The sequence below is a fragment of the Monodelphis domestica genome, chromosome 1 (assembly GCF_027887165.1).
Source record: "Monodelphis domestica isolate mMonDom1 chromosome 1, mMonDom1.pri, whole genome shotgun sequence".
In the NCBI taxonomy this organism is placed as follows: domain Eukaryota; kingdom Metazoa; phylum Chordata; class Mammalia; order Didelphimorphia; family Didelphidae; genus Monodelphis; species Monodelphis domestica.
Window position 1 is genome coordinate 143,005,733 of NC_077227.1, and position 26,399 is coordinate 143,032,131.

The following is a 26,399-nucleotide window of genomic DNA, read 5'->3' on the forward strand; positions in this document are numbered from 1 at the left end:
ATACTCTTACCACTTAGCACAGTGCCTGGCTAATAGTAAGCCTTTAGCAAATGTTTATTGAATTGGATTAGAGAGATCCAGAAATGTCCCCAGACACTCATAGGTGTGGGAGGTGTGCAGTACTTAATGTGTAATATAATGTGAACATAGCTTTGCACTCCAGTCCAAAAGCCATGGTTAAATTTGCCTCTAAATGCCCGAGTTACTACACATTTGAGGAGACAAGTCTAGTGGGCACACAAGTATTAGCAGGATCATCTGGATTTTTGTATGCAGTCACCTAGTTATGCCCAAGTCTTCATGACCCCATTTCAGGTTTTCTTGCCAAAGATGCTGGAGTGGTTTGTCAATTTCTTCTCCATCCAGCTCATTTTACAAATGAAGAACTGAGGCAAATAGGATTAAGTGACTTGCCCAGGGTCACACAGATAATGTGTCTGATTCCAGATTTGAAATCAAGAAGATAAATCTTTTGATGCCAGGCCTGGCATTCTATCCACTGTGCCACATTAGGATTACATGAGGCTAAAATAAGTTACATTATCATCCTGGAGAAATTATCCTCATGTATAATCACAGAATATATTCTAAGCAATAAATACTGTCACTGCTTTGTAACATGATTACTATAGAGGCAGAAAAAGAAATAGAATCATTGGGTCCTTTCATATTGGCTCACCTTTTGATTTTGTTTTCTTTTGTTTTCCTGTCTTTAAGTACATAGGGATAGAATGATTAGGCAAAGCTAAATTTTCAAAAGTATGTGGAAATTTGCTGCTAAGTCATTTGTTATATACAATCTATTGGCAGCCAAGCTTTCTCATTCTACTTAATTTTCCTCCTCTAATTCCCAAAAGAGAACTTATTTTATTTTTTGGTGTGTGGAATTTGGGTACTTTCCTCACTGAACCTTAAAGCATTAATGTGTTAGAAAAGTCTTTCTGTTATCTGAATCTCACTATATTTTCAAAAGATCATGGATAACTGAATCTTATATCTAGAACTGGGAGATATCTTAGAAGCCATACAGTCTAACTTCTATCATTTTACAGACAAAATTGACACACAAAGAGGTACATATGAATATCCCAGAATTACAAAGCTAGCCAGTATCTGAGGTGGGATTTGAAGTCATGCCTTCCTGACTCTGAACCAAACACTCTATTATTCACTGCTCCAACTGGCTGATTGTTCTTCTCTTATGGTACCTCCTAACTTATAGGTATTTCTGTATATGTTCAGGAGAATGTAAGCTCCTTGAGGACAGAGCCTGTTTTATTTTTATCTTTCTGTCTTAAGTACTTAGTGTGGTGCCTGGCACATAGTAGGCACCTAATATATGTTTGTTGAATCAAACTGAATATCTTATTTCTTCAACTAAGTTCTAAGGAAGTAAAGAACTAACTTGTAGATCTTTAAGTCTTTTCTGGTACCTAGTTCAAGGACTACTACTAGAATTTCAGTCAATATTTAAGGAATAAAGGGATAAAATAAAAAATGTCATTGGGTAGGAAAGTACTCACGGGGGATTGTCACATTTCCTTTGTCTGAACCGAGCTCCAGTACCACATGTCCTACTGCACATACTCCAAGGACTCCAGGTACTCCAGTCCCCATCCACATGTTCTGGAATAGGAGTTTTATTGACACACTCCCCAGCTCGGCACCACTGAAATAAAGCATGTGAATGTTCACTGAGTAAAGTGATCTAAGAAAAATGCCCTTCAGGTTACAGCATGGGATGAGAAGGAGGAAAAAGACCCCTGGATAAGTTGAATTTTCCATATAAGAGTGAGAATGGGACAGCTCTGGTGTCATTTAAAGGGTAATTATTCTAATTATGAAGTCATGGGCAGATTTCTTTAAAGTAAACTTTAAAGGAAAGCTTCCCTAGTCTTTCAAGTGTGTTAATTGGCAGGGAAGTTGAGGAAAAGGGGAAGAGAAAAAAGTCACCATCAACTAAAGAAAATCTGCCATCATACTGTTTTGTCCATGTTGTTATTGGTACTAGTGTTTAGCTGTTAAGTTATGTCTGATACCCATGGGATTTTTCTTAGCAAAGATACTGGGTTTTTTTCCCCCACTTCCTTCTTCAGTGGACCAATGCAAACAGAGGTTAGGTGACTTGTCCAGGGTCACATAGTTTGCAAATGTTTGAGATCACACTTGAACTAAGGTCTTCTTAACTCTAGGCCCAGCACTCTCCATCTAGCTGCCTCTGTCTTTCCCACAGTAGACATTAAATAAGTACTTATGGTGTGAATTCTAACTTTAGATATCTTTACTAATAGGTTAAATACAACAGTTCTAAGGAATGGCAAATCAGACTCCTTCTATGAGACCAAAAATGTCATTTTTCTTCCTCCTCCTTTTTCTTCTTCCTTCTCCTCCTCCTTTTTGTTCTTCAAAGAGAATTACAGGAAAAGGACCATGGGGAATAGTGAAGAAACTCAAACTGTTTTCAAACTAGGTCAATGATGGCATTCATAGAGCTTCATCTGAACAGAAATCAATCCTTACATCAGAATTTTAATGATCAATGATTGTTTTATAGGAATGTAATTTTACCTAAGACTTAAAAGACAACTGCTTGGAGTAAGCAATTACCTTATCTGCCCCACATTCAGTGCCATCCAGAGGAGGGTCCAGCTTAGTTTTGCAAGATGTATCCCCTTCTACAAGACACCACAACCCTGCACACATCAAATGCTGCAATTATAAAAGGTTGAGAAAAATTATTTCTGTTGATTTCCAAAACCAATGAGAAATTTACTGATATTGGTACCCTAACCCAGAACTGCAAATAGTCAGAAATGATAACTTCTTTTCAATGTCTATTTAGGGCTAAATACCTGCAATTTAAAATAGAAGAATAGGAAAAGTGATTCATTTTTATGCAAATGAATTATAAGCATAGTATTTTTTAATAGGGGCTATATATATATATATATATATGAATAGTCAAAAGTTCATCTCTCTTTCACTCCAATCCTTTTGCAAATGTTAAGCCAAATAGAGCTGGGCTGGCATGCCATATCAACTATTTGGAAGTCAAAAGATAATACAATCAAAGTAAATCCTCAAATTCAAGACATGTAGAAATCCACTCTTCAATTTGGGCTTGTCCCAATACTTTCAATCTGAAATTACTCCAAGAAAAGCAGAAAAGCTGTAGTGGCCTAAAATGTCCATATAAATGAAACAAGCAGATACCTAATATGTTCCTAAACTGTCTAAAGAATAAATCACAGGCAACTTGTCCGATTTATCAAAATCAAATGTGGCTAATTTAAGGCATTAGTGAAAGAAGCTTCCTTTTCAATGTGCACCCAAGGTGACAGACAGGTGGGCAGGATGATTGGAGCACTTAAGAAAGAACAATGATCAAAGTTCCTTGCATAGAACAATCACATATAGTCCAGAAATGTTCACCTCACCTTTTTTAAGCTTGAACATGTTTGTGTGTTCCAGTGGAGCACTTTCAAGTAATTTTAAACATGTGTACAGTTGCATAAGAATGGATTAGCAACTCTTGCTTTTCATAAGCCAAAAGCACTGAGAAGTTGTAGGAAACAAAAACAGAAGAAAAAGTTGAGCAATAGAGTGAAAAGAATGAGAGTGATCCTTAGATCTATCACATTCATCATGTGTCTGTATTGATAAACCTAAAGAAGTTGAAGATTTGAATGGAATATACGTGTCAAAAACATATATTCTCCTATACAACATTATAATAAAGAGATGAGAATCTCACTATGCTAGAGGGTCTTATAGAAATTTATTGTAACTTGTGAAACAGTTTGATTCATCACATATTAACCTTATAGTACTTTGACAATATAATGTGAGTTTATGTGCATATATATACAGATGTGAAAGAAAATAAGAACTGCCAAGTAATGTTTTCCTATATTTATGTGGCTACAATGTTCAATAGTTAGAAAAGATCAAAATAGACAAAAATAAGGTGTGTTAAATAATTCATTCATTGATGATAGCTTACATTTATATAATTTTTCATTTGCATTATCTCCTTAGATTCTCAAAGCATTGCAAGCAGATATTCCTATTCCCGTTTTACAGATGAAGAAACAAAGGATCACTTTCTAGGTCATACAGTTACTAAATGGCAGACCCTCTGATCTTAGAACTATGAAGATCTGGGTTTAAATCCCAACTCAAATACTACCTATATGACCTTGGGCCTATCACATAATCTCCAACTAAATTTTCCTCATGTGTAAAATGATATAATATAGGCTCCTACCCCATAGGGCCTTTGTAAAGATCAAATGAGATGATTCATGTGTAGTGTTTTGCAAACTTTAAAGTACTATATGAATGTGAGCTCTTATTGTCATCATTTTCTAACTTTGAGTTTCATTTTCTTTCCTTAATTCATGATATTTCCTTGAACACTTAAACTTAAGTAATTGCTATAGTATACCTCTGGCCCTACAAAAATGACAGAAACACAAATAAGTGAGAGCCTTATGAGAGATGTCATATAGTTGTGATGGTGAACCTATGATACACATGCCAAAGATGGCACACAGAGGCCTCTCAGTGGCCACATGCAGGTCACTGGGTTGGCCAGCTAGGAGGCACACAGGGGTTGGGGCATTCTAGCCTCTCTCTACTGTTGCAAGGGCTGAGGGTAGCATAGTTGAGTTTGACTCAGCCCCAGGAATGGTCACAGGCCTCCATACACACCCTCCCCACCCAGGCTAGGGGGAGAGGAAGCTGAGCAGGTGTGACTTTCCCCAACAGAAATGGTAACTGTCTTGCTTTTGTAAGCAAAAAATTGACTGGGTCCAGATCCTTCTGATTCCACTGACCCTAATTAAAATAACCCTGTGAGCAAATTTAGGGCTGAGCCCCATTCAGCAGACCCTAAGGGAATGTGCTAATTAGAGCCTCCCTAATCCTTCAAAGGAGAATAGAGAGGAAATCTCCCACTTGGGCCAAAGTTTGGCCCAGTGGATCAGGAGTCCCCAAACTTTTTACATAGGGGGCCAATTCACTGTCCTGCAGACGGTTGGAGGGCCGGACTATTGAAAAAACTATGAACAAATCTATATACTGCTATCTGGGATAGTGGAGGCTGCAGCTCTGGCTGTGATGGGCCTGTCACACCTTGCACACCACCACTACCACTATACTAGGTAGCAGCATATACAGTGCGGAATCCCCTCCCCCAGATCACTGCTCACCATGCTGACATCTTCCATTGTGCAGCCATATAATCCTCTGCATGGTGCTTCATTCTCGGTCAGTTACTCTCAGAACAAGGTGCCATGCAAAGGATTATGTCACCCGAAGTAGTACTGTACATGAGTGACGCCACACTTTGTGGAGCTGCCACATACAGTGCTCCTCTCACTGAACACCAATGAAAGAGGTGCCCCTTCCAGAAGTGTGCGTAAGGCCAGATAAATGACCTCAGGGGGCTGCATGTGGCCTGCCAGCTGTAGTTTGGGGACCCCTGCGTCAAACTGAGGGACTGAACCAGTTAACAACTGAATGGGAGGGTCTCCATGGAGCCATCCTATCCACCTCCACAGCTATAAAACTGGAAGGACAGAATACATAGATTCAAGTCTCTCACATTAAAACCCCAAGAAACAGGTGGCAGAAGAGGAAGTGGGGACACCTATTCCTGTGAGGGGGTCTAAGACCTCAAAGCTTCAGGACACTATAGAATAAATAGTCCTTAATCCCTCTTTGTTATTTTAATCCCTCCTGTTGATACCTATTGCTTTAACCCCTAACTACTAGATGCTGTGACTATTCCTGTCCTCACATTCTGGGTCTTTTCCTGTGTTTTGAACTATGTGCACCCAGTTACCTGGGCAGATAATTCCCTAACTCAATTGGGGGGGAAGCAGTAGCTGAAATGGGTCCCTCAGACTTTGGGTATGCAAGAAATACCCACAAAGAAAGGTCTACAAAATGTCTGAGCCTTCCAGGAAATTCTATCCATTCAGGTTCTAGCTACCCCGCCCCCACCCCAATCCTTTAAAGAATGTTCTCTGCTTCCTTCAGGGCAGTCTTTCTCCTTTACTGAATATCCCCAGGCCCAGCACAGGAGGAGGATGCTCATTGGGTCACTGACCTTTTTCCTTTTAATATGATTCATGCACTGTGTAGAACTTGTCTCCAGGAAAGGAATGATGATGTACTCCTCTAATTGTATATATGGGGAATCCTAAAGTAGCAGCAGCCACGCCCCTACATGCAGTTAGGGGGTGGGGCATGCAAGGGGGGGCAGGCATTGGCATGCAGTCTGGGGGTGGGTTGGGGCATGGCACAGGGTCCCTAAAATGTCCCCAAAATGTTTCCCATCACAGCCATATAGAATGGTAGTTAGTTCAGAGTTCACATAATATAGTAGGTTGTTCAGAGGAGAAAATGATTATCCATCTCCAAGGTAGGATAATATCTGAGCTATACCTTAAAGGATGGCAATTTGGAAAGATACAACTGAAAGAATATGCACTTCAAAGAGAGGGAGAAATATGAGCAAAAGCATATAGCTAGAGACATTAAGGATGATTAGCAAAGAATCCAGTTTGACTGGAATTTAGGATGTGTGAAGGAGAATAGTAAAAGATAAATTTGATTTGATAATTAATGTGGAGAAAACTAAGGATTACTGAATAAAATTGGGTAAAAAATCAATTGCCTTCACTCTCCCTCACTCCGTATATCCAATCAATGGCCAAATCTTGCTATTTCAACCTAAAGAAAATTTAATACATATGATCTCTTTTCTCTACCCATTGCAGTCTGTGCCTCTGCACTGGCTGCTCCCTACATGCTTAGAATGTCCTCCCTCACTAGTTGTACTTCAGAGTACATCTCTTCTATGACTCAATTCAAGCACTCTAAATAAAGCCTTTCTCCTAATGCTCTCCCTCCCAAAACTACTCTGTATTTAATTACTGTGTGTGTGTTCATGGATATTTATTTATAATTGAAAATTTTTATTTAATTAATTAATTTAGAATATTTTCCCATGGTTACATGATTCATGTTCTTTCCCTTCCCTCTTCCCACTCACTCTGCTCCCATAGCCAACACACAATTCCAATGGGCTTTACATGTGTCATTGATCAAGACCTATTTCCATATTATTGATATTTGCATTAGGGTAATTGCTTAGAGTCTACATCCCCAATCATTATGTATATATATTTATATATTTTATTTTTAAATAAATAGTTAATAGTCTATATATATTTCTATATGTACATACATATATGTACTTGTCTCTCCTGTGAAAAATATAAGCTTCTTGTGCATAAGAATTTTTTATTCTGTGTATTTGTAACTAGTATCTAGCACTGTCTGGCATACAGTTCTTGATAAATCCTTGTTTGAATGACTTGTGAACAGAGCTATGTTGTAGAAGAATGAATGTGGCAATGGGATCCAGAATGGAAATAGAAGTGGGGAGGAAGAACAAAGTCAGAGAGATTGGATAGAAAGTTATCATAGCAGTCCAGACAAGATAAAAAGAGCCTAAACTAGAATCATAGGAAATGGAAGGAGGGATGTGTGTGAAATAAATACTACTTTGGAAACAGAAAGCACTTGCTTGCTTACTTTTTAATTCCCTACACGACCAAGCAATAATTTAGGTTTCCAGTCTTATCATACACTGTACCCTTTGGGTTCTCTATTGTTCAATGGAACTTGTGTTGACTGAGTTTATGTGGGAGAGGATATAAATGAAAAGTCAAGGATGACTTTGAGGTTTTAAGGCAAATCAGAGAGATTGATGATGACATTGACATTTTTGGGGAATCAAGAAGAGGAGCAAATGGGGGGAGGGGAAGGTATTCAGTTTATTTTGTACTGGGTGTAAGGTACTAAAGAGATTCAAAAAGAAGCTTGAAATGCTGATCTGGTCATGAACAACCTGGAGGGATCTATGAGAAAGAACACTATCCACATTCAGAGGAAAAACTGTGGGAGTAAAAACACCAAAGAAAAACAACTGCTTGATTACATGGGTCAAGGGGGATATGATTAGGGATATAGACTCTAAATGATCATCCTAGTGCAAACATTAACAGCATGGAAATAGGTTCTGATCAAGGACATATGTAAAACCCAGTGGAATTGCGCATTAGCTATGGGAAGGATTGGGGGAGGAGTGGGAGGGAAAGAATATGATTCTTGTAACCAAGGAATAATGTTTGAAATTGACCAAATTTAAAAAAAAATGAAATGCTGATCTGGAGCTCTTCAAGGAAGTTGGAGCTAGAGATATAGATTTTGGAGTCATCTTGATAGAGGGACTAGATGACAGTGGAATGTGATAAGAATGACAAGATGAAGAGTATTTAAAAAGGGAAGGAGGCCTAAAACAGGACCTTGGGGTTTATCACAATGTCTTTAACACTAATAGTATTTACCTTTAAATATTTTATGGTCCTAGGAAAGAGAAACAGGCATAGAAAAATAAGACATGACAGTTTCTGCAACTGAAAAATAGGCCTGGAATAGCAGCCAACTTCACTGTGTTGTTCTGAATAATAATAAACTAAAAACAAAACATGATTGTAGTTGCTTTGATATAATAAGCACTAGGGCTACTGAATAATGCTACAACTTTCACAGGAATAGGAAACACAATAATTGAGTAGTAATGAGGCCATCTTGTGGTGATCTCAACAGAGGAACAGGAAGAGGAAGTGAACAGTTCATTGGGATCTCCAGAAATACAAGCCAGATGACGTGATGAATATATAATGCTCTATTCTATAATTGCCCAAATCTGCAAGGTATTCCTTAGGAATAATGCCTCAAGTGTCTATATGTGGTCTATTTAACATAAAAGCTATGACCAAATATTCTGTGGATCAAAAATGGTGGCAGTGCCACTTGATTGGTTTTTAGTCATAATTCTTAAAATTTATGTGGCTTATGATTTGGATTCAACTTTCTGATTTAAACATAGCAACAAAATGAGTAAAGAAAATTGGTTCTATTCTTATTCTTGTTTTATGTGACTTTGGAAAAGTCACTATATCTCTAATAAAGAAATATATATTTATATATGTGTGTATGTACACACATGTATACACATTTATGCAGCTACATATATTCTGAATTTTCTAAATGCATAGATATGAATAGTATGACCAATAATTACTCTCAAAAATTTCATCATGGATACTAATATGTTAATATCAAAACCTTCAGTTGATAGGTCTTTTTAATTGACTAGAAAAAAGTCTATTTTGTGCTTCTATTAGGAAACCTCTGCCAGTAAAATAAGTGAATACATTATAAGATCCTCTGAGAAATTTTCAAAGAAAAGACAAATGAGTGTATATATAAATATATATATGCAGTGAGATTAGATTATAGTGCTGCCCAGTGGCAGGAGATACTAACCTTTGTAGATTGCTAATGACCTGCTATATAGTATCATTTTTATTCAGCTAGAGGTACAACTTGAATAAAAAGGTTAGTTTTCATATTTTTCTTGAGTTTTGTACAGAATTCATCATTATGTGGGAGCATGCTAGTCTCTATTCTGTGCATCTACTTAATGTCAGGGTATTTGGATTATAGTTTTGATTCAAAACAATAATGAAAGATAATGGTTATGTAAAATCCCTCAAAAATGTGTTGTGGATAAACAAGCCAAAAAGCAGATTGAAAAGAAAATCCAAAAAGTGGATGAAAAAGATACTAATGCAAATTTTCCACAAATACAAGTCCAATTTGAAAGCCTTCCCTTCAGCAGATGTGCCAGCTTGAAAAGCAAACTTGGTGCTCTGCACGATTTGTTTGAGCTTTCTGCATTCATGCCACTGATGCAGAGACCCTGTCTTCATACTCAGTGTGTTGTGAGAGTCAAGGGGTCCAGGCACTGATCATAGGAAAGAGAGTCAAGAGGTCATGGATGTAAAAGAGGTCAGATTACATAAAACCTAGATGGCTCTCTGGGATGGAGTCTGCCATAAACTTTCAAATGCTTCTGGAAAATTGGGGCTATCAGCTGCCAAAGTACAACAACATCAGGAGAGGATGCAGATGCTTAAGAAGCTGAGAATGAGACAGTCAAGACAGCTCTGAAAACTGGCATCAGTGTGAGTCTACTACTGTACAACACTGTCTAAAAGAGCTTGTGTATAATTTCTGGTTGAAGCTAGTAACCTCAAGTCTTGCCAGATTAACCTGGGTTTCTCTGTCTCTCTGTTTCTCTGTCTCTCTTTTGTCTGAGAAAAAGGGTGTAATTTAATTTGGAAGAAAAAAGAATTGTTCAGGCTAGATCTAAACAATGAGCCTGATTTTAACTGATGCAAATTTCAATGAAATCAAGGAAAGTATAAAGGGAGATTTATGGATGACAGAATGGCACTGATTTGAATTAAGAAGAATTGAGGATGATACACATTGGCAAATTTGCCAAAAGAGGGATATTTGTTGCTTGGGAGAGACACTTGAAAAATAGTAATGCTGACAGTGCCATGGGTCATGGGAATGAAAGATAGAGGTCATATTAAATAAAAGGACATGAAAAGGAGGAATGGGACAGAGGTGTAATGTGTTCAGAGTTTTTAACCATCAGTTATCAAAAAGAATGAATCAATTTTTTTAAATGAAATGCTTCATGTTTAGAGCAGTATTAAAAGGATGAGAATGCAGAGATTACCCTTTTCTTATTCCAGTAATCTAGGTTTCTCAAAACAATAGGGTTGTTTTGATAACTAGATTTTTTTTTTTCAAAACAAAATTAAAAAAAGGAAAATAATGGATTTAAATCCTCCTTTTTGATTTTTGAGGAAGTCAGACTTCCAAGTCAACTAGTGAGGCTGATCAATATTACTTCTAGTCACTATTTTCTTTTTTATTTGGGATTCCTTACATTAAAATGCGTTATGTGGTTTGAGAAAAAGATGGGGAAATGTCTGACAAATAGACTGGATAATTTCATGGATTTTTTACACAGATACTATGTTGCCTTTTACCTGAAAGCCTCTAAGACTTCTATTAACAACAACAAAAAGAAACAAACTTAAAAAGTATTGTCAGACTTTGAAACACCGCCTTCTTCAAAAGTAATTTTATGGTCAGAGAATTGGGGGAGCATACATACTTTATGATTTGTGAACCTTTAATTCATCTGGCATAATTACTTGGCTTAATTAACCTCAGGGAAATGTTTAAAAGTAGTTTTTTTTTTTTTAAGCATGAAAGCAGGGAGAAGATGTAAGCATGAAAAAGATTGAGGAGGCCAATTTTCTAACGTGTATTTCCTTTTCCTAACAAATATTTACTGTCCAATGTTTATTACTTTTACATTTGGGCATTTTTTTGGGGGGGGTAATGCTTTACTGAATTAAAAATACCACATTACCATTGGCTAAAAGAAGAGACAGCTATATTTGCCAGTAACTTCTGGAAGTAATGCCAATTTCACATGCCAAATATTTTTTTTTGGTTCATATTTCTGTAGTGTAAACCTCAAAATTTCCTTAGACTTATAATTGTTGAAAATTTCACCATTGGGATATTTCATACTTGGAAAATTTCTTACTGATAGTCTATTGGAATGGGAACCCCATTGGCATGGGAGGTTCTTTCTCTTCCCTTCTTAAGATTACTTTAGGACAGAAACCCTTTGCTGAACAATGGAAAGGACTTTGACCTATGCTTAAGCATAGAACAGGAATTTCTTTTAGTCTTGATTGATTTTAGAATTGATACAATGGAGATACTCCACCCTATTCAGTCCTAATAGGATTGAGTAAGGGCTGCAGCCTAGATCAAAATTTAATTATTCCAATCTCTACCATACTCAAGTTAACAGGATTTAGAAAGGGCTGTAACAAAGGAGTATAGATTTAATCATTTGAAAATATGACCTTCAACAGACATGTGCAAAAAGCCAGAAACCTCTGGGCGGTCCTGGGTTAAGCGAGAGCCTCCATTGACAGGGAAATTGATGAAGAGTGATTGGTAGATGTGAGGACTGAGGGGAGGCAACTTGGATGGTGTCCTTAAAGATAGGAGGGTCTGGAGACTGGGGAGGGGGGAGTTTTGGAGCGGTGTGGTTCCTGGGCTCGGAGGAAGCTTGCTCTGAAGGAAGCTGAAGGTGGGGGCCTCTGAGACTGTTTCTCCATTTTGGACACGTGAGTGAAAGGGACTGATCTCTTTTCTTTGCCCCAACTATCTAAGGGATTGGGCCTTTTGGCCCAGCCTAAACAGAAGGGGTATTTAAGCCCTATTCCCTTCTCTCCCCTTTCTCTCTCTATATATATCTCTAATTCCTTTCTTGCTCCTATTGTAATTAAACTCCAAAAAAAGGCTGACGGCTGACTTGAGTTTTTCATTTAGGAATTACATAGCTGATTCCTTGGCGACCTTAAATTAATATATATCAGTCTTTTAAAGTGATTCCCTTGTAACATTGTGGCTGACCACACGGGAGTCTAAAGAATCCTCTCAATAAAACTTTTTCCTTGCCTTTTTACTATACTGTTTCACCACTTAATCCTTTTTTAAAAAAAAAAAAAAACTTGGCTTAAAGACACAGCTGCTAGAACACGTGAGTATAAAAAACTTTTTCTCTTTTCTCCTTAAGTTAAATTGGAATCAGCAGTTTTTTCTTTTTCTTCCCTTTAATCTTAAGGGACAGCTGGGTAGCTCAGCGGATTGAGAGCCAGCCCTAGAGGCAGAAGGTCCTGGGTTCAAATCGGACCTCAGATACTTCCCAGCTGTGTGACTCTGATAGACAGAAAACAGCTGTTTTTAAATCTCAGCAACAGGACTCTAAAGTCCTGGCTGGAAGAACTGTTTCTAAATATCCTTTCCCTTAAGGAACAACTTCCTGGATTAAAAAAAAAAAAAACCCTGTGGAAAGTTTGTTGCTTTGCCCTGCTCCCCACGTGTTTTGTGAAATTACAAAATATACATATAAAAATGAGTACTACATTCTTTGACAATTATATGGCAGCTGAAGAAGTAGGGGCATTGAGGAATGAAGGATACCTCCAAATTTTTATATTAATAGGTACTGTCATTTTTGTACTCCTCAATACTATATTTAGAGATGATAAAATAAAACAAAATGAGGATAAAATAAAACAAAATGAGGATAAAATAAAACAAAATGAGGATAAAATAAAACAAAATGAGGATAAAATAGAAAATATTGAGGATAAAATAGAAAAAATTGAGGATACAATAGAAAAAATTGAGTGCTCCTACCACTAAGAAACAGCTGAGAGCAATTTTAGGAGCAACAGGGTTTTGTAGACAATGGATTCCATGCTATGGGGAAATCACTAAACCCCTTATAGCATTAACAAAGGATTCGGTTCCTGAACCCCTCAAATTAGGGCCTGAACACTTGTCAGCTCTAACAGATCTGAAAAAGGCTATCATGTCTGCCCCTGCTCTAGGCATCCCAGATTACAACAAGCCATTTACCTTATATGTGCATGAGCGAAGAGGAGTAGCCTCTGGTGTGTTAACTCAGACTTTGGGACCTTCTCAGCGCCCAATTGCTTATTATTCTGCCCAACTAGACCCAGTAGCAGCAGGAGCACCACCATGCCTTAGAGGAGTAGCTGCTACAGCCTTACTAGTAACAAAAACCGTTGATTTAGTATTGGGATGTCCATTAACAATAATGTGCCCACATGAGATTGAAGCATTATTGGTAAAACATAGAACACAGGCATTCTCGGATCAGAGAATTACAAGGTATGAAATAACCTTATTAAATAGTGAAAATATTACCTTGAAACGCTGTTCAACTCTTAACCCTGCCACCTTGCTTCCAGATTTACCTACTTCAGGAGAACCACTACATAACTGTGAAACATTAGTGTCCATGGCAGAAAAGCCTCGAGATAATCTCTTGGACACTCCCTTAGACAATGCAGATCTGATTTTATTTACCGATGGTTCCTCTTTTATGAGGGATGGCATACGTTACACTGGAGCTGCCGTAGTCTCAGAATTTGCCACTGAATGGTCAGCTTCACTACCTTCTAACATTAGCGCTCAAGGAGCAGAACTCATAGCTCTAAAACAAGCTTGTATAATTGCCAAGGATAAAAAGGCAACAATTTATACAGATTCTAGATATGCTTTCGGCATTTGTCACTCAGTCGGGATGCTATGGCTCCAAAGAGGATTTTTAACCTCAGCTGGAAAATCCATAGCTAATGCAGAAATTATTAATGAAGTTCTTTCTGCTCTCAAACTGCCTAAAGCCCTAGCTGTAGTTCATTGCTCTGCCCATACAGGTGGCTCTGACCCTGTCTCTAGAGGAAATGACCGAGCAGATGCCGCTGCAAAACTAGCAGCCATAGAAGGACCTGGATTAATTTTAACATTAACAACCACTGATAATTTAAATTTATCACTCTCCTATAATGAAAAGGAAGTGGAAAAATGGAAACAAAAATTTAAAGCAAAACAAATTAATGGAGTATGGGTGTCACCTGAAGGAAAACCCCTGCTCCCTAGAAGTTTCTATAACCAAATTTGCCAATCTATTCATAAAAATGGTCATTTTGGCACCCAGGGCATCGTGGACTCTGTCAAGAGAGTATGGATAGCCCCTGGTATAACTACTGTAGCCTCTAAAGTATGTTCAGCCTGCCCTATTTGCCAGGCATATAACCAACATGCATATCGTGGAAAAGCCTTTGGGGGACGTCCTCTGGCTTACACACCTTTTGAACACCTACAGATAGATTTCATAACAATGCCAAAGGCTGGACGTTATAAATTTTGTCTAGTAATTGTAGATCAACTAACCAGATGGCCGGAAGCATTTCCTACGACCCGAGCCACAGCAGATTTTGTTGCAAAGATACTTTTAAAAGAAATTATTCCTCGTTTTGGCCTACCAGCACGTATTGACTCCGATAGAGGGAGTCATTTTACCGATTCTGTCTTAAATCAAATATATTCTTGCTTGGGGATAACTCCAAAATTCCATGTTCCATATCACCCCCAGAGCTCAGGCCAAGTGGAGAGGATGAATAAAGAACTTAAGACTATGATTGGCAAATTATGCACTGAGACCCATTTAAAATGGCCTGAAATTCTCCCTCTGGCCCTATTTTATCTTAGAAGCAGGCCTAGAGGAGACTTACATATTTCACCATTTGAGATGCTTTTTGGACATCCGCCTATACAGGCTAAGCCTTTCTCCCCGGCTTATACATCGCTATTAGGGGGAGATATTACTATTGCTTCCTATATACAGGAGTTACAGCACAAACTACGTGAACTTCATGAATCTGGAGCTGCAGTACAAGCTGGACCATTAGACTTTTCTCTGCATGACCTGAACCCAGGAGATAAAGTTTATATCAAGAATTTCAAGCGAACTGGAGCAACTGAACCTTCATGGGAAGGACCATTCCAAATATTATTAACTACTCCAACATCTATAAAGATTGGAGAAAGAGACTCTTGGATTCACTGCTCACATGTGAAGAAAGCATCTTCTGCTGAGACTGATTGACTCTATCCTATCATATGAATTGTGACTCTATCTTATCATAAGAATTGGAGATAATAATCCATAGACAAATGGATGCTGGTTTTTTTTCTTTCAAGAATATATTGAATTACTGATTTTTTTTCTTATTTTTTCTTATTTCTTTTCTTTTATTTTTTTTATCAGAATATTTGATTTTTTTCTCATTTTTTGTACTGAAGGTACACATAATTAATATTAATATTATTTTTTTCCCTGCAGTAATACAAGTTAATATATATACTCTTGCTATAATATCAATATATGCCTAAAAGCTTTAAACTATGGGAACCTGCCATTTATTGATAAAATATTATAGGACTGTGATTAATGTTTGTGTCTGATTCCAGGAAAAGGGATAAAAACAAGGAGCACAGACTAAACCTGAATAGTGCCAATAGAGCACACATGAAATATTAAAGTGAGACTCAAGGTTGCGGCGCTTAACTTATGTTTAAGTCGTAGGACTTCCTTGTATCTACACTCCTTTTGAAGTACTCAAACAAGTACAAAGCTTGACTATCATGCTGGCTCCCTATATCCCTGAGGAAAAATCAGACAAGGGAATGACATTTCCCCATCAAAATAGAATTCTAATTCTTTTCTTCTTATATTATGGCAACTTCCTGTAGTCTTGGCTACAAATGGCTAAGTGAAATATTACTGCATTCTGTCCTACATACTTGTGGGATAGAAATTACTTTAAACTGGACCTATACAAGGTCTATTTTGAAATTTTCTTATGTTTTTGATTATTTTTCTATTTTTTTGATAATTGACACATACAACCCCATACCTGAACATTGCATTCTGAGCTTAACTTGATATTTTTTTTTTTAATACTTACTTCAGGGGGGATTGTATTTTAATTTAAAATCTAAGAATTTTTGAATTTTTTTTGTTTGAGATTTTATTTTTATAAAAATCCAAGACTTTTGTTTAAGATTTTACTTTTATAAAAAAATTCAAAGATTTTGATTTTGTTCAAGAAAAGATCTTCAAGAAAGAAGCTTGAAACTTTTATATCCAGAGAATGAACTGTTGCAGAAAGATGCCAAAAACCTACACTTCATCAAGAAGATCAAGAATGAACTTTGGATGTGATTGATTGGACTGAACTTTTGATTGAACATTTATTGTAACATTTATGCCAAAAGGGACTGCCCCTAATTTGGCTTTCTGTCAATGCGCCTAGCAAACATTGGTTTTGCTTTATTTTCTTTTCTATTTCCTCTCTCACTATTCTAATTTCTCTTAGAAAATTGAATATTGTGTATATCTTTAGTTAGAAGTGAATTTAGAACTACAAAATGATTATGTTAAATGATCAATGGGGAGACTAGTCTCCCAATGATCATCAGGGGGGATTGTAAACCTCAAAATTTCCTTAGACTTATAATTGTTGAAAATTTCACCATTGGGATATTTCATACTTGGAAAATTTCTTACTGATAGTCTATTGGAATGGGAACCCCATTGGCATGGGAGGTTCTTTCTCTTCCCTTCTTAAGATTACTTTAGGACAGAAACCCTTTGCTGAACAATGGAAAGGACTTTGACCTATGCTTAAGCATAGAACAGGAATTTCTTTTAGTCTTGATTGATTTTAGAATTGATACAATGGAGATACTCCACCCTATTCAGTCCTAATAGGATTGAGTAAGGGCTGCAGCCTAGATCAAAATTTAATTATTCCAATCTCTACCATACTCAAGTTAACAGGATTTAGAAAGGGCTGTAACAAAGGAGTATAGATTTAATCATTTGAAAATATGACCTTCAACAGACATGTGCAAAAAGCCAGAAACCTCTGGGCGGTCCTGGGTTAAGCGAGAGCCTCCATTGACAGGGAAATTGATGAAGAGTGATTGGTAGATGTGAGGACTGAGGGGAGGCAACTTGGATGGTGTCCTTAAAGATAGGAGGGTCTGGAGACTGGGGAGGGGGGAGTTTTGGAGCGGTGTGGTTCCTGGGCTCGGAGGAAGCTTGCTCTGAAGGAAGCTGAAGGTGGGGGCCTCTGAGACTGTTTCTCCATTTTGGACACGTGAGTGAAAGGGACTGATCTCTTTTCTTTGCCCCAACTATCTAAGGGATTGGGCCTTTTGGCCCAGCCTAAACAGAAGGGGTATTTAAGCCCTATTCCCTTCTCTCCCCTTTCTCTCTCTATATATATCTCTAATTCCTTTCTTGCTCCTATTGTAATTAAACTCCAAAAAAAGGCTGACGGCTGACTTGAGTTTTTCATTTAGGAATTACATAGCTGATTCCTTGGCGACCTTAAATTAATATATATCAGTCTTTTAAAGTGATTCCCTTGTAACAGTAGACAGCTTAGAAACTTACAATACAAGCATTCTACAGATGAGATGTGAGAGATACAATGAGTGGGGAAAAGCTTAAGTGTTATAAAAATTAAAACTGACTGTTTGGTGTTAATTTTTTTGCATAGTTCAGTGAGTGGCATGAAAGTATTTAATCCAGTAAGAAGCTGTCTTGTGCCTATTCTCAAGGATCACAACAAAATTTTTCAAAACTTTTCCCCAAACACTTAAATGAAGAAATCATTTTGTTTTGTTTTTTTAGATAGGACTTTGAAAAATTGTTAATTGATGTCTTGTGCCAAAAGAATGCCCACAAACTTAAGACCAACTCAGAAAGATTTCTGGATAAGATATATGAGCATCAGAAACACTCATAGCAAGTTGGCATTTCCTACTGTGGGTGGCAGATCCAGAAATGCCACTTCCTTATCCTAATAAAAGATGTGAGAATGGTGTAGTGGAAATAGTATTGCTTGGATCTGTAATAGGAGAACTTAAATATGAATTGTGGCTCTGCCACTAACTCCTTTTGAGTTGAAAATCACTGGAGGCAAATCCCTTTATCTCTCTGGGCTTCTAGTGTCTTACTTTTAAATTGGACAAGATGATCTTAAAGACACATTCCAGCTCTAAAAACCTATAATCTTGTTTGGATGTTAAGAGAAGAATCCTAAAAATCAGAAAGTGTGTTTCATCTTGTAGTCATCTGTAAGAGTGTATCTTCTCTTTTGCCATCAAAAAAAAAAAAAGAATAAAATAATAATATTACCTGTGCACTAGACATGGTGGTCTATATTTGCTCTAATGGATCCTGAAAATATAACCTACTCACATTCTTTCTCATTGTTTTCATGTTCTGTATTAAATGATTTCCAAATCCAAAATAAATAAAACAGAAAATGTTAGACTTATAGTAGATTCCCAGCATCAGCATGTGTTCAACAGTTTTATTTCTTTGGCAGGTTTGAAACTCTATTATAATTTATTATTATTTTCTTTTTTATAATAGGTTTAACGTTCCAGAAATTTTTAAGGAAAAAGAAAAATATTCACCAAAAAAAATCAGTTTCTTCAATAATATTTAAGTTCTGTTCCAAAGTAGACTTAAATGACTGTAATGTAGGGTCAGAAGTCTGGTTTCTCACAAGACCCAGAGTCAAGAGATTTTTCAATTAAAGCCTTTATCAAAATGGTCTTGGGTTTAGCCTAAGGATTTGGATAACTTTGAGGTGGATCAAAATGCCAGTGTATGAGTTTTGACAAGAAGACTAGATGGTCTTAATTAAGATCAATTGATTCTTAACAACATTTAGGGATCATGATACTCTTCAATCCTTCTTTCATCCTTACTAAAAGTTCCATTTGATACCTACTTAAATGATGTTTTTTTGAAACTATTCAATTAATTAGGATTTTGTTGAGAAGTCAAATTGTGCATGGGAATAATTATATAACTGGGAATCAGTGCATGAAACCAGGACAAAGTTGCCATGTTTTTAGATACATGGCTTAACACATTTGATGTCTCTTTCCATATGAAGACTGTTTCGGTGGAACAGGCAGAAGAAACCAACAGGAAGGTTCAATGGCTGAGATGGCGATACAGCAAGGCACAGTGGAGTGCTTAGGGATTGTTGGAGCACAAAGGACAATATGGCCACCCAATGCAGCTGAGAAAGTCTCCAGGTGTAATGATTTTTTGTGCCACTAGACCCAGGCTTCCAAGGCCAAGAGAGTGGGACTGTCTCTGTGCACCGACTTTTCCACTTAAATCTCTTTCACGCACAAGTATCTTTGTGCACACATGCACAAAGACAATCATCATTCTCTGAGAGACTACTACCAATCCTGGGCAAGTCACTTAACTTTCCTTTGATTTAATCCACTAGAGGAAGAAATGGTAAACAGTCCCAGAATCTTTGCCAAAAAAATCCTCAAAGTGAGTCATTGAGAATTGGACTTGTTTGAAGGACTAAACAACAATATCAACAATATATCTCAAGTCCTGAGGTAAGCACTTTACAATGATTATCTCATTAGACCCTCTAGATATCTTTGTAAAGGTCAATGCTATTATTATTATCACTTTAGAGATAAGGAAACTGAGGTTAAATGACTTACTCAGGGTCACACTGATATAAATGTCAAGACCAGATTTAAACTCATGTATTCCTGACTCCAGGATCAGTGCTCCATCTAGCTGCCCAATATACACACTATAAATGTTAGCTATTATTATTGCCATCATCCATCTTTCAGGACCATTCAAATCCACATCTCTGAAAGCACCTCCGAAAGCTGAGAAAGGGCCAGATGTAGCTTTAAAGTCTTACTATGTTTTTGCATGCCTGAGTTTTATGCTGTTAAAATAAAAAATCCCCAGCTGGATAAAAACTAAATTTCTTATACTCTATTGATGATAAGTACAATACAAATAATGGAGGTTAACCAAAATCCAGAAAATTAAAGCCACAAAAAAGAACAAAAAGGGTATCAAGGAAAACCACATAATTCAGAAAACAAAGTTCTAAATGTTTAGGTTTCCTGTAAATTAGTTTATTTACATACGTATTAACCCTTCCCTGATTCAGAAATAATAAAAAAAATATGGTTTACTTTTTTCTTTTACAATTAGTGGGACTATTTTGAGATCATTAATGTGAAAAATTCTTTTTCTTTTTCCTTCTTTCTTCCCTTGCCCTCTCACACATTATATACTGCTATTTCTTAATGGAAAGGTAATTGACCTTGTAATGAGAAGATCTAAGTTCTGTTCTTATCTATACTACTGAATTGCTGACTAGTTGTTACAACCTCAAATGTAAGTCATTTAACTCAGTCTTGCAAATAAGGACTCCCTTGCTCCTCTGAGAAAGTAATAATTCATGTTGGACCTGGAGAAGAAAATGCTGATTTCATTCATTTTATTACCTGTGAAACTCTCAAGGAAAGTGTAAGTAGGAAAAAATGTTTTGTTTTTCCTGGTGACCTACATGAATAAATGTTCCTCCCTTTGACTTCCATAGCAACTTACAAAATGGGAGAATCCCAATATATACTCAGTATTTTAAGCTTCTTGGAAGATCCTAAATGGATTAAAATGATTATTTTCTTTTGACCTCTACTAATATCCTAACAGAAGAGAGAAAAATATCATCTGAACTTCTCTTGGGGATTCACCTTTCTGTCCCAGTTCCACTAAAGATAAGTATAGCTTCTTCATCCATTTTTTCTCCAATCTATGCTGAACCAACAAGCTTCTTGAGGAGATGATCATTATGGTTATATTGTGAGTGGCTTCCATTGCTCAGCTTCTGTCTCACTTTATGCTATGATCTATTAAGGAAACTCACTCTACCAGCCCAACATAAACAGGTATCTCTGACCCTACACAAATTTGGGAAGTAAGTAGAATTTCTCTTCAGTTATTCTCTTAGTATCTTCTTCCCTACAATCAGTTGCTTCAGATCTTCATAATCCTCTAAGACTGTGTTGGCGAACCTATAATATATGTGCCAAAGAAGGCATACAGAGCACTCTCTAGGGGCACATGCAGTCAGTCCACTGCCAGAGAAAATTACTAGAAAAGCAGGACTCCAGCAGAGCTGCTCCCTTCCCCCTCTCCACCATACCTGAGGACATTTTTTTCACATCACCCCATTCCTCTGCCAAGCAGCCTAATGAGAGCTCTTTCTCTCTCCCCTGTGTGGGGTAAGGTGGGGCATGGTTGGGACACAGCCTTTGATCTCTGTGGGCAAGGCATGGCATGCAGTTTCTAAAAGGTTCACTGCTCTGGGACCACCTACCACTTATTTTTATCCATTCCTGTCTTTCCCAGACACTGAATTTTCTGCCTCTTCCCTCCCTCCCCCCAAAACTTTATAGCCTTGTGACTCCGTTCATTTCAACATTTATTAAAGGCACAGAGTCTTCCCTCAAGGAACTTTCAAATGAATGGGAAGAAAAGATATTCTCTAATAATCATTGCAAGGGAAAGTGTGACCAAATGCTAAGAAAAGGTCCAGACAAAGTATGTGAGATAGGAAAGGTCATTTTCAGCTGGGAGAGTAAAGAAGAGAGCTCAGAAAGGATGTGATATATGAGATGGTCTTGGAAGGAAGGAATGAACCTCATCAAGTAAAGATGAGAAGAAATGGAATCTTTTTTCAAGCATAAAACAGAGCATAGAGATGACAAGACAAAAATGGATAGTAGTCCCATTTTTCTGAATCATAAAATATACAAAAAGGAATAGTATGAAATAAAGCTGGAAAGGTAGTTTGGAATAAGATTTTAGAAGCCTTTTGCTTTTACAAATATATACTTTATTTGATAGGAAATAGATACGTCAGGGTTTCTCCAGTTTGGCAAATATCTTGATTTTCATTATTTTTTAATCTGACAATCTTGTTTTATGAAACTCCAAATTGACAGCCAATCATTAGGAAACTTCTTTGGGGACCTTTGTCTCATACTGAAACATAAACTGTCAAACAGCCTTTGATGACTTTATCTTACATAATCAAGTCTTAAATACCCTTTTTGTTTTCTTAAGTTTCTGGATTTTCTCCTCTCCTAACTAGGCTACTTAGTATCTCCTCTAGTATCTAGGCTATTCTCAAGTACCCTAACCTTTGTCTATTGCCCCTAGTTTCTCAAAGTCAGTTGAGACTGTTGGCTAATGCAGGTTCCAAGTGAGTGACAGGGCATAAGCCCTCCCCTTCTCCAAAATCTATATAAATACATTGCATTCTGTAGTTCAGTGGAAGTCCCAGAACTGAGGTTCTGTGCAGCTTCCTAGATTAGTCTTTCTACTTCTATTAAAGACCATCATTATATGGTAGTTCTGTATTTTTTTCAGGCTGACAGTACCTTGGAAACTGTTCAGCTTACCCAGAACTTACGGTTTGCTTAGATCTTCACTTCCTGGTGTTTTTGTTTTATCTTTATAAAGAATCAGGCAGTGGTGATATAATCAAAGCAGTTTCTTAGCAAGTTTAATCAGACAGCAGTTTGAAAGATGGACTGAAGAAGGAAAAGACTATAGGCAAGAAAACCAGATAGGAGGTTAGTTTAGGTGAAGAGAAATTTGATTCTGAACTAAGGTAGTTAGAATAGAAGTAGAAAACAGGGAATAGATGGAAATTGGGATAGCAGTACTGGCAGAACAGGATGGAGAGAAAGAATAATCAAAGATACAATTAGGTTATATAGCCAAATGACAAGGATCATAAATTTAGAGCTGGAAGGAACATAAAATGTCACCAAAGGGCCACCAACAGAAATAGGAAGTTAGAGAGGTTAGGTTTTATATGAAAGCAGCCAAGTTCAGTTTTAGACGCAATGAATTTGAGGTATAGGTTGGTTGTTTAAGTGTCTGGCAGTTTGGAATACAAGAATTGACTTCAAGGGAAAGGATAAAGGTGGAGTTACAGAGTCAGGAGCCACTCTGCAAAAATGTTAACATTGAAGTGATGGATATGGATCAAATTTCCAAAGCAGAATAATAATCTGAATAATAGAATAATCTGAATAATCAGAATAATAATAATCACCAGACAAGAAGTTAGTATCAAGGAAAGGAGTGTAGAGAATATCATTGTCTAAGAGTGAGCGGATATAGGACCAGCAAATAAGAAAAAAAAATCAGAGGAGTTGAAGGAAAACCAGGAGAATTATAGTAGGTATGTTTCATAGATATTATATATAATATCATAGAAGATAAGGGAGAAAGTATTGGAGAAGGAAGAACTGTCAATAACAATAATTCACTTTTTGATGTATAAAACTTAAAGGTTTACAGAATATTTTTCTCACCAAAGACCTGTGAAGCAAGTAGGGAAGAAAGGAGGAAACAAGCATTTATTAAGTGCCTACTATGTACCTAAGCACTTTACAAATATTATCCCATTGGAACCTTACAACAACCTTACAAAGCTAGGTGCTTTGATCCCCATTTCACAATTGACGAAACTAAGAGAGTCAGAGGTTAAGTAACTTGCCTAGATCAATCAATAAACATTTATTACACACCTACTGTTTGTCAAATATTTAATCTTCTGATTAGAAGTATTATAGCAAGGAGTCTCACTGACACCCAGGATCCTGGAAAGAGGCAGATTTATTGGTAACTCATATGTGCTTAACGAATATTCTCCTGGAGTTGTTGCAACATTCAGCTTATGTACATTTGACATACATGACTGAATGACAGGACTGATGACAGTGGGTAGACTAAAGACAGCTGGCTGTCCTTGTTTAGGAAGGATAAGAAGAGAGGCAGTATCAAGAATGAAGCAGGAAGGGGAAGGTGTAAGTCAGAAGATGAGAAGTCTAGAGATTCGGTATGTCAAGGGGCTTCAGAGAATAGGGAGGAGAGGGAAAGTCAGAAAAAGGGCAAGGCTTAAAAATCTGCCTCTACAATGCTACTGTCACATAACTAATAAGAACCTGAGGCTAGATTTGAACTCAAGTCTTCTGTATTTGAAGTTTAATGCACTATCCCCTGGGTCATCTAGCTGCCTGTTGAGTACAGTAGAGTAACTATTCTAGGTAGTATAAGTATCATTATCTCAATTTAACAATTTTGTTTATCATTTTATCAATATTTAAAATGAGGAAACTGAGGTCTAGAAACAACTAGAAGTGGAAGAAAAGGAATGAGACATGGGTACTGACTTGGAATCTAGTATTCTTTGCCATTATATGATGTTGCCTGAACTATAAATGCTGCAGAGAACTCAAGGAAGATAAAGACCTTTTTTAAGGTCATTAGATTTAGTGATAAGCATGGGCAAATGTGCTTTGAAGAATAGTTGTCACAGTGCTTTGAAAAATTATAAGACAAGTTTTGGCAAGATGGCTGAGTAAAGAGCCATGTCCCCTTCATCACTTCAAAACAGCAAGAAATTTGCCAAAAAACACAAGCATAAATAAAAACAGGAAAGAAATCCTCAAAAGAAAACTAGAAACACAAGCACAGAGATTAAAAAAATGAGTAAAGGCAAAAAAACTTTTTAATGAAATAAAGGAATATTATGAGTCAAAAGAAAATAAGGAGAAATGTAAAATAACTATAAGTAAGTACAAGACAGTGAGTAGTAATATTAGAGACAATAGCTTCAGGAAAATGGGAGGAAAGACATGTCATGTTCCATAGGGCTAAGGATTGAATAGGGGATAGAGAAGGAAAGAGAAAAATTCTCAGGGGAAGAGGCAGAGAATGGAGGGGAAGGGGAAGAAAATGATAGTTCACAATAATAGCAGGAATTAAAGGAGAATTTTATTTTTGTTTTTTGTTTTGTTTTGTTTTGGATAGGGCACCTGAACACTGTTCATGGGTGAGAGGAAATAAAAAGGGAAAGAAAAAGATTCAGGTGGATGAAAAGGAGACAAGAGCAAGGTAGTGGAGGGGAAGGAAAGGGGGGAGATTCAAGGGCACATTCCTATAGATGGATTAGATTTGGAAGAGATACAAGCCATCTCTTCTTCAGACTAAGGACTGGCATATAGACATGATGCATGAGGACATTGAGAAATTTATAAGGGTGGGGGAGACAAGGTAAGGAAATTTATATTAGATGGTCTTAATCTTTTTGAAGAGTCAGATAATGACTAAAGGAGTAGAACTTAAGGCTTACAGAGAGAAAAGGTTTGATCTTATCACTGTGGAGAAAGTGTCAGAGAATCAGAAAGTGGTGAATAAAGGATTATTATGTAAGAATCACGATCAATTTGAGGTTAAGGAACAAATATTAGTGGGTTTTATTTAATTATTATTATAATTAATATATAATATTATATATATATTATTACACATATAATAATATAATATAATAATATATTAAAATAAGTATTATTTCTTGATTTCCTTGAGGCATATTATTTCACTTGAGATTAGGTAAATTATATAGGTTATGGTTAGAACTCTGTTCTCTTTGAACTAATTTGATAACTAATTTCATACTGAAGTAAGAATGTGTTAGGAGAAGTAGAGAGCTAAGTGGATAGAGTGCCAGGCCTGGAGTTAGGAAGACTTGCGTTAAATGTGGTCTTAGATACTTAACTGTGTGACCCTTGGGAAGTTATTTAACACCAGTTGCCTAGCCCTTAGATCTCTCCTGCTTTAAAAACATATGCTTAGCACCAATGCTAAGGCAGAAGAGTTGGTGGTGGGGAGGTCAACTGAATCATCAATCAATCACCTCCATCCCACTTAAAATAATTAAGAAGCGCTATACTCTGATACCTACATTAAGTGAAATCACCTCTATTGAATCAAAGACATAAACTAAGTGTAAACAATGTAACTAATCAAATTGGGGAACAGTAGGGTTTTTTGAGTCATTGGATAAAATGAAATAAAGCTATGTAAGAAGTATGCTATGGTTGCACAGTCTATTATACCCTGTAGGTCTTCCATAAAAAGAGTAAGCTAGTTGGAAATTGGGCATTCTCCTTATCAGTTGGCCTTGTGATGGAAATAGTTGTAGCCAACTCCCTGAAATGAAATGAAATTACTTGGTAAAGGAAAGAAAAAGCCACTGTCCTCC

The 26,399-nt window shown here is 36.9% G+C and overlaps 1 protein-coding gene across 2 annotated transcripts in view; it reads right to left on the reverse strand.

Moving 5' to 3' along the window:
• The window catches only part of ADAMTS17 (ADAM metallopeptidase with thrombospondin type 1 motif 17), a 588,524-nt gene that overhangs the window by 208,198 nt on the left and 353,927 nt on the right, over positions 1 to 26,399 (reverse strand). For both annotated transcript variants that reach the window (XM_001372954.4, XM_016426268.2), the window contains exons 11-12: positions 2,608 to 2,709; positions 1,524 to 1,669 (exon numbers count right to left, since the gene is read on the reverse strand). In XM_001372954.4, coding sequence (XP_001372991.2) covers positions 1,524 to 1,669; positions 2,608 to 2,709 — 248 coding nt within the window. The remainder of the gene's footprint in view (positions 1 to 1,523; positions 1,670 to 2,607; positions 2,710 to 26,399) is intronic.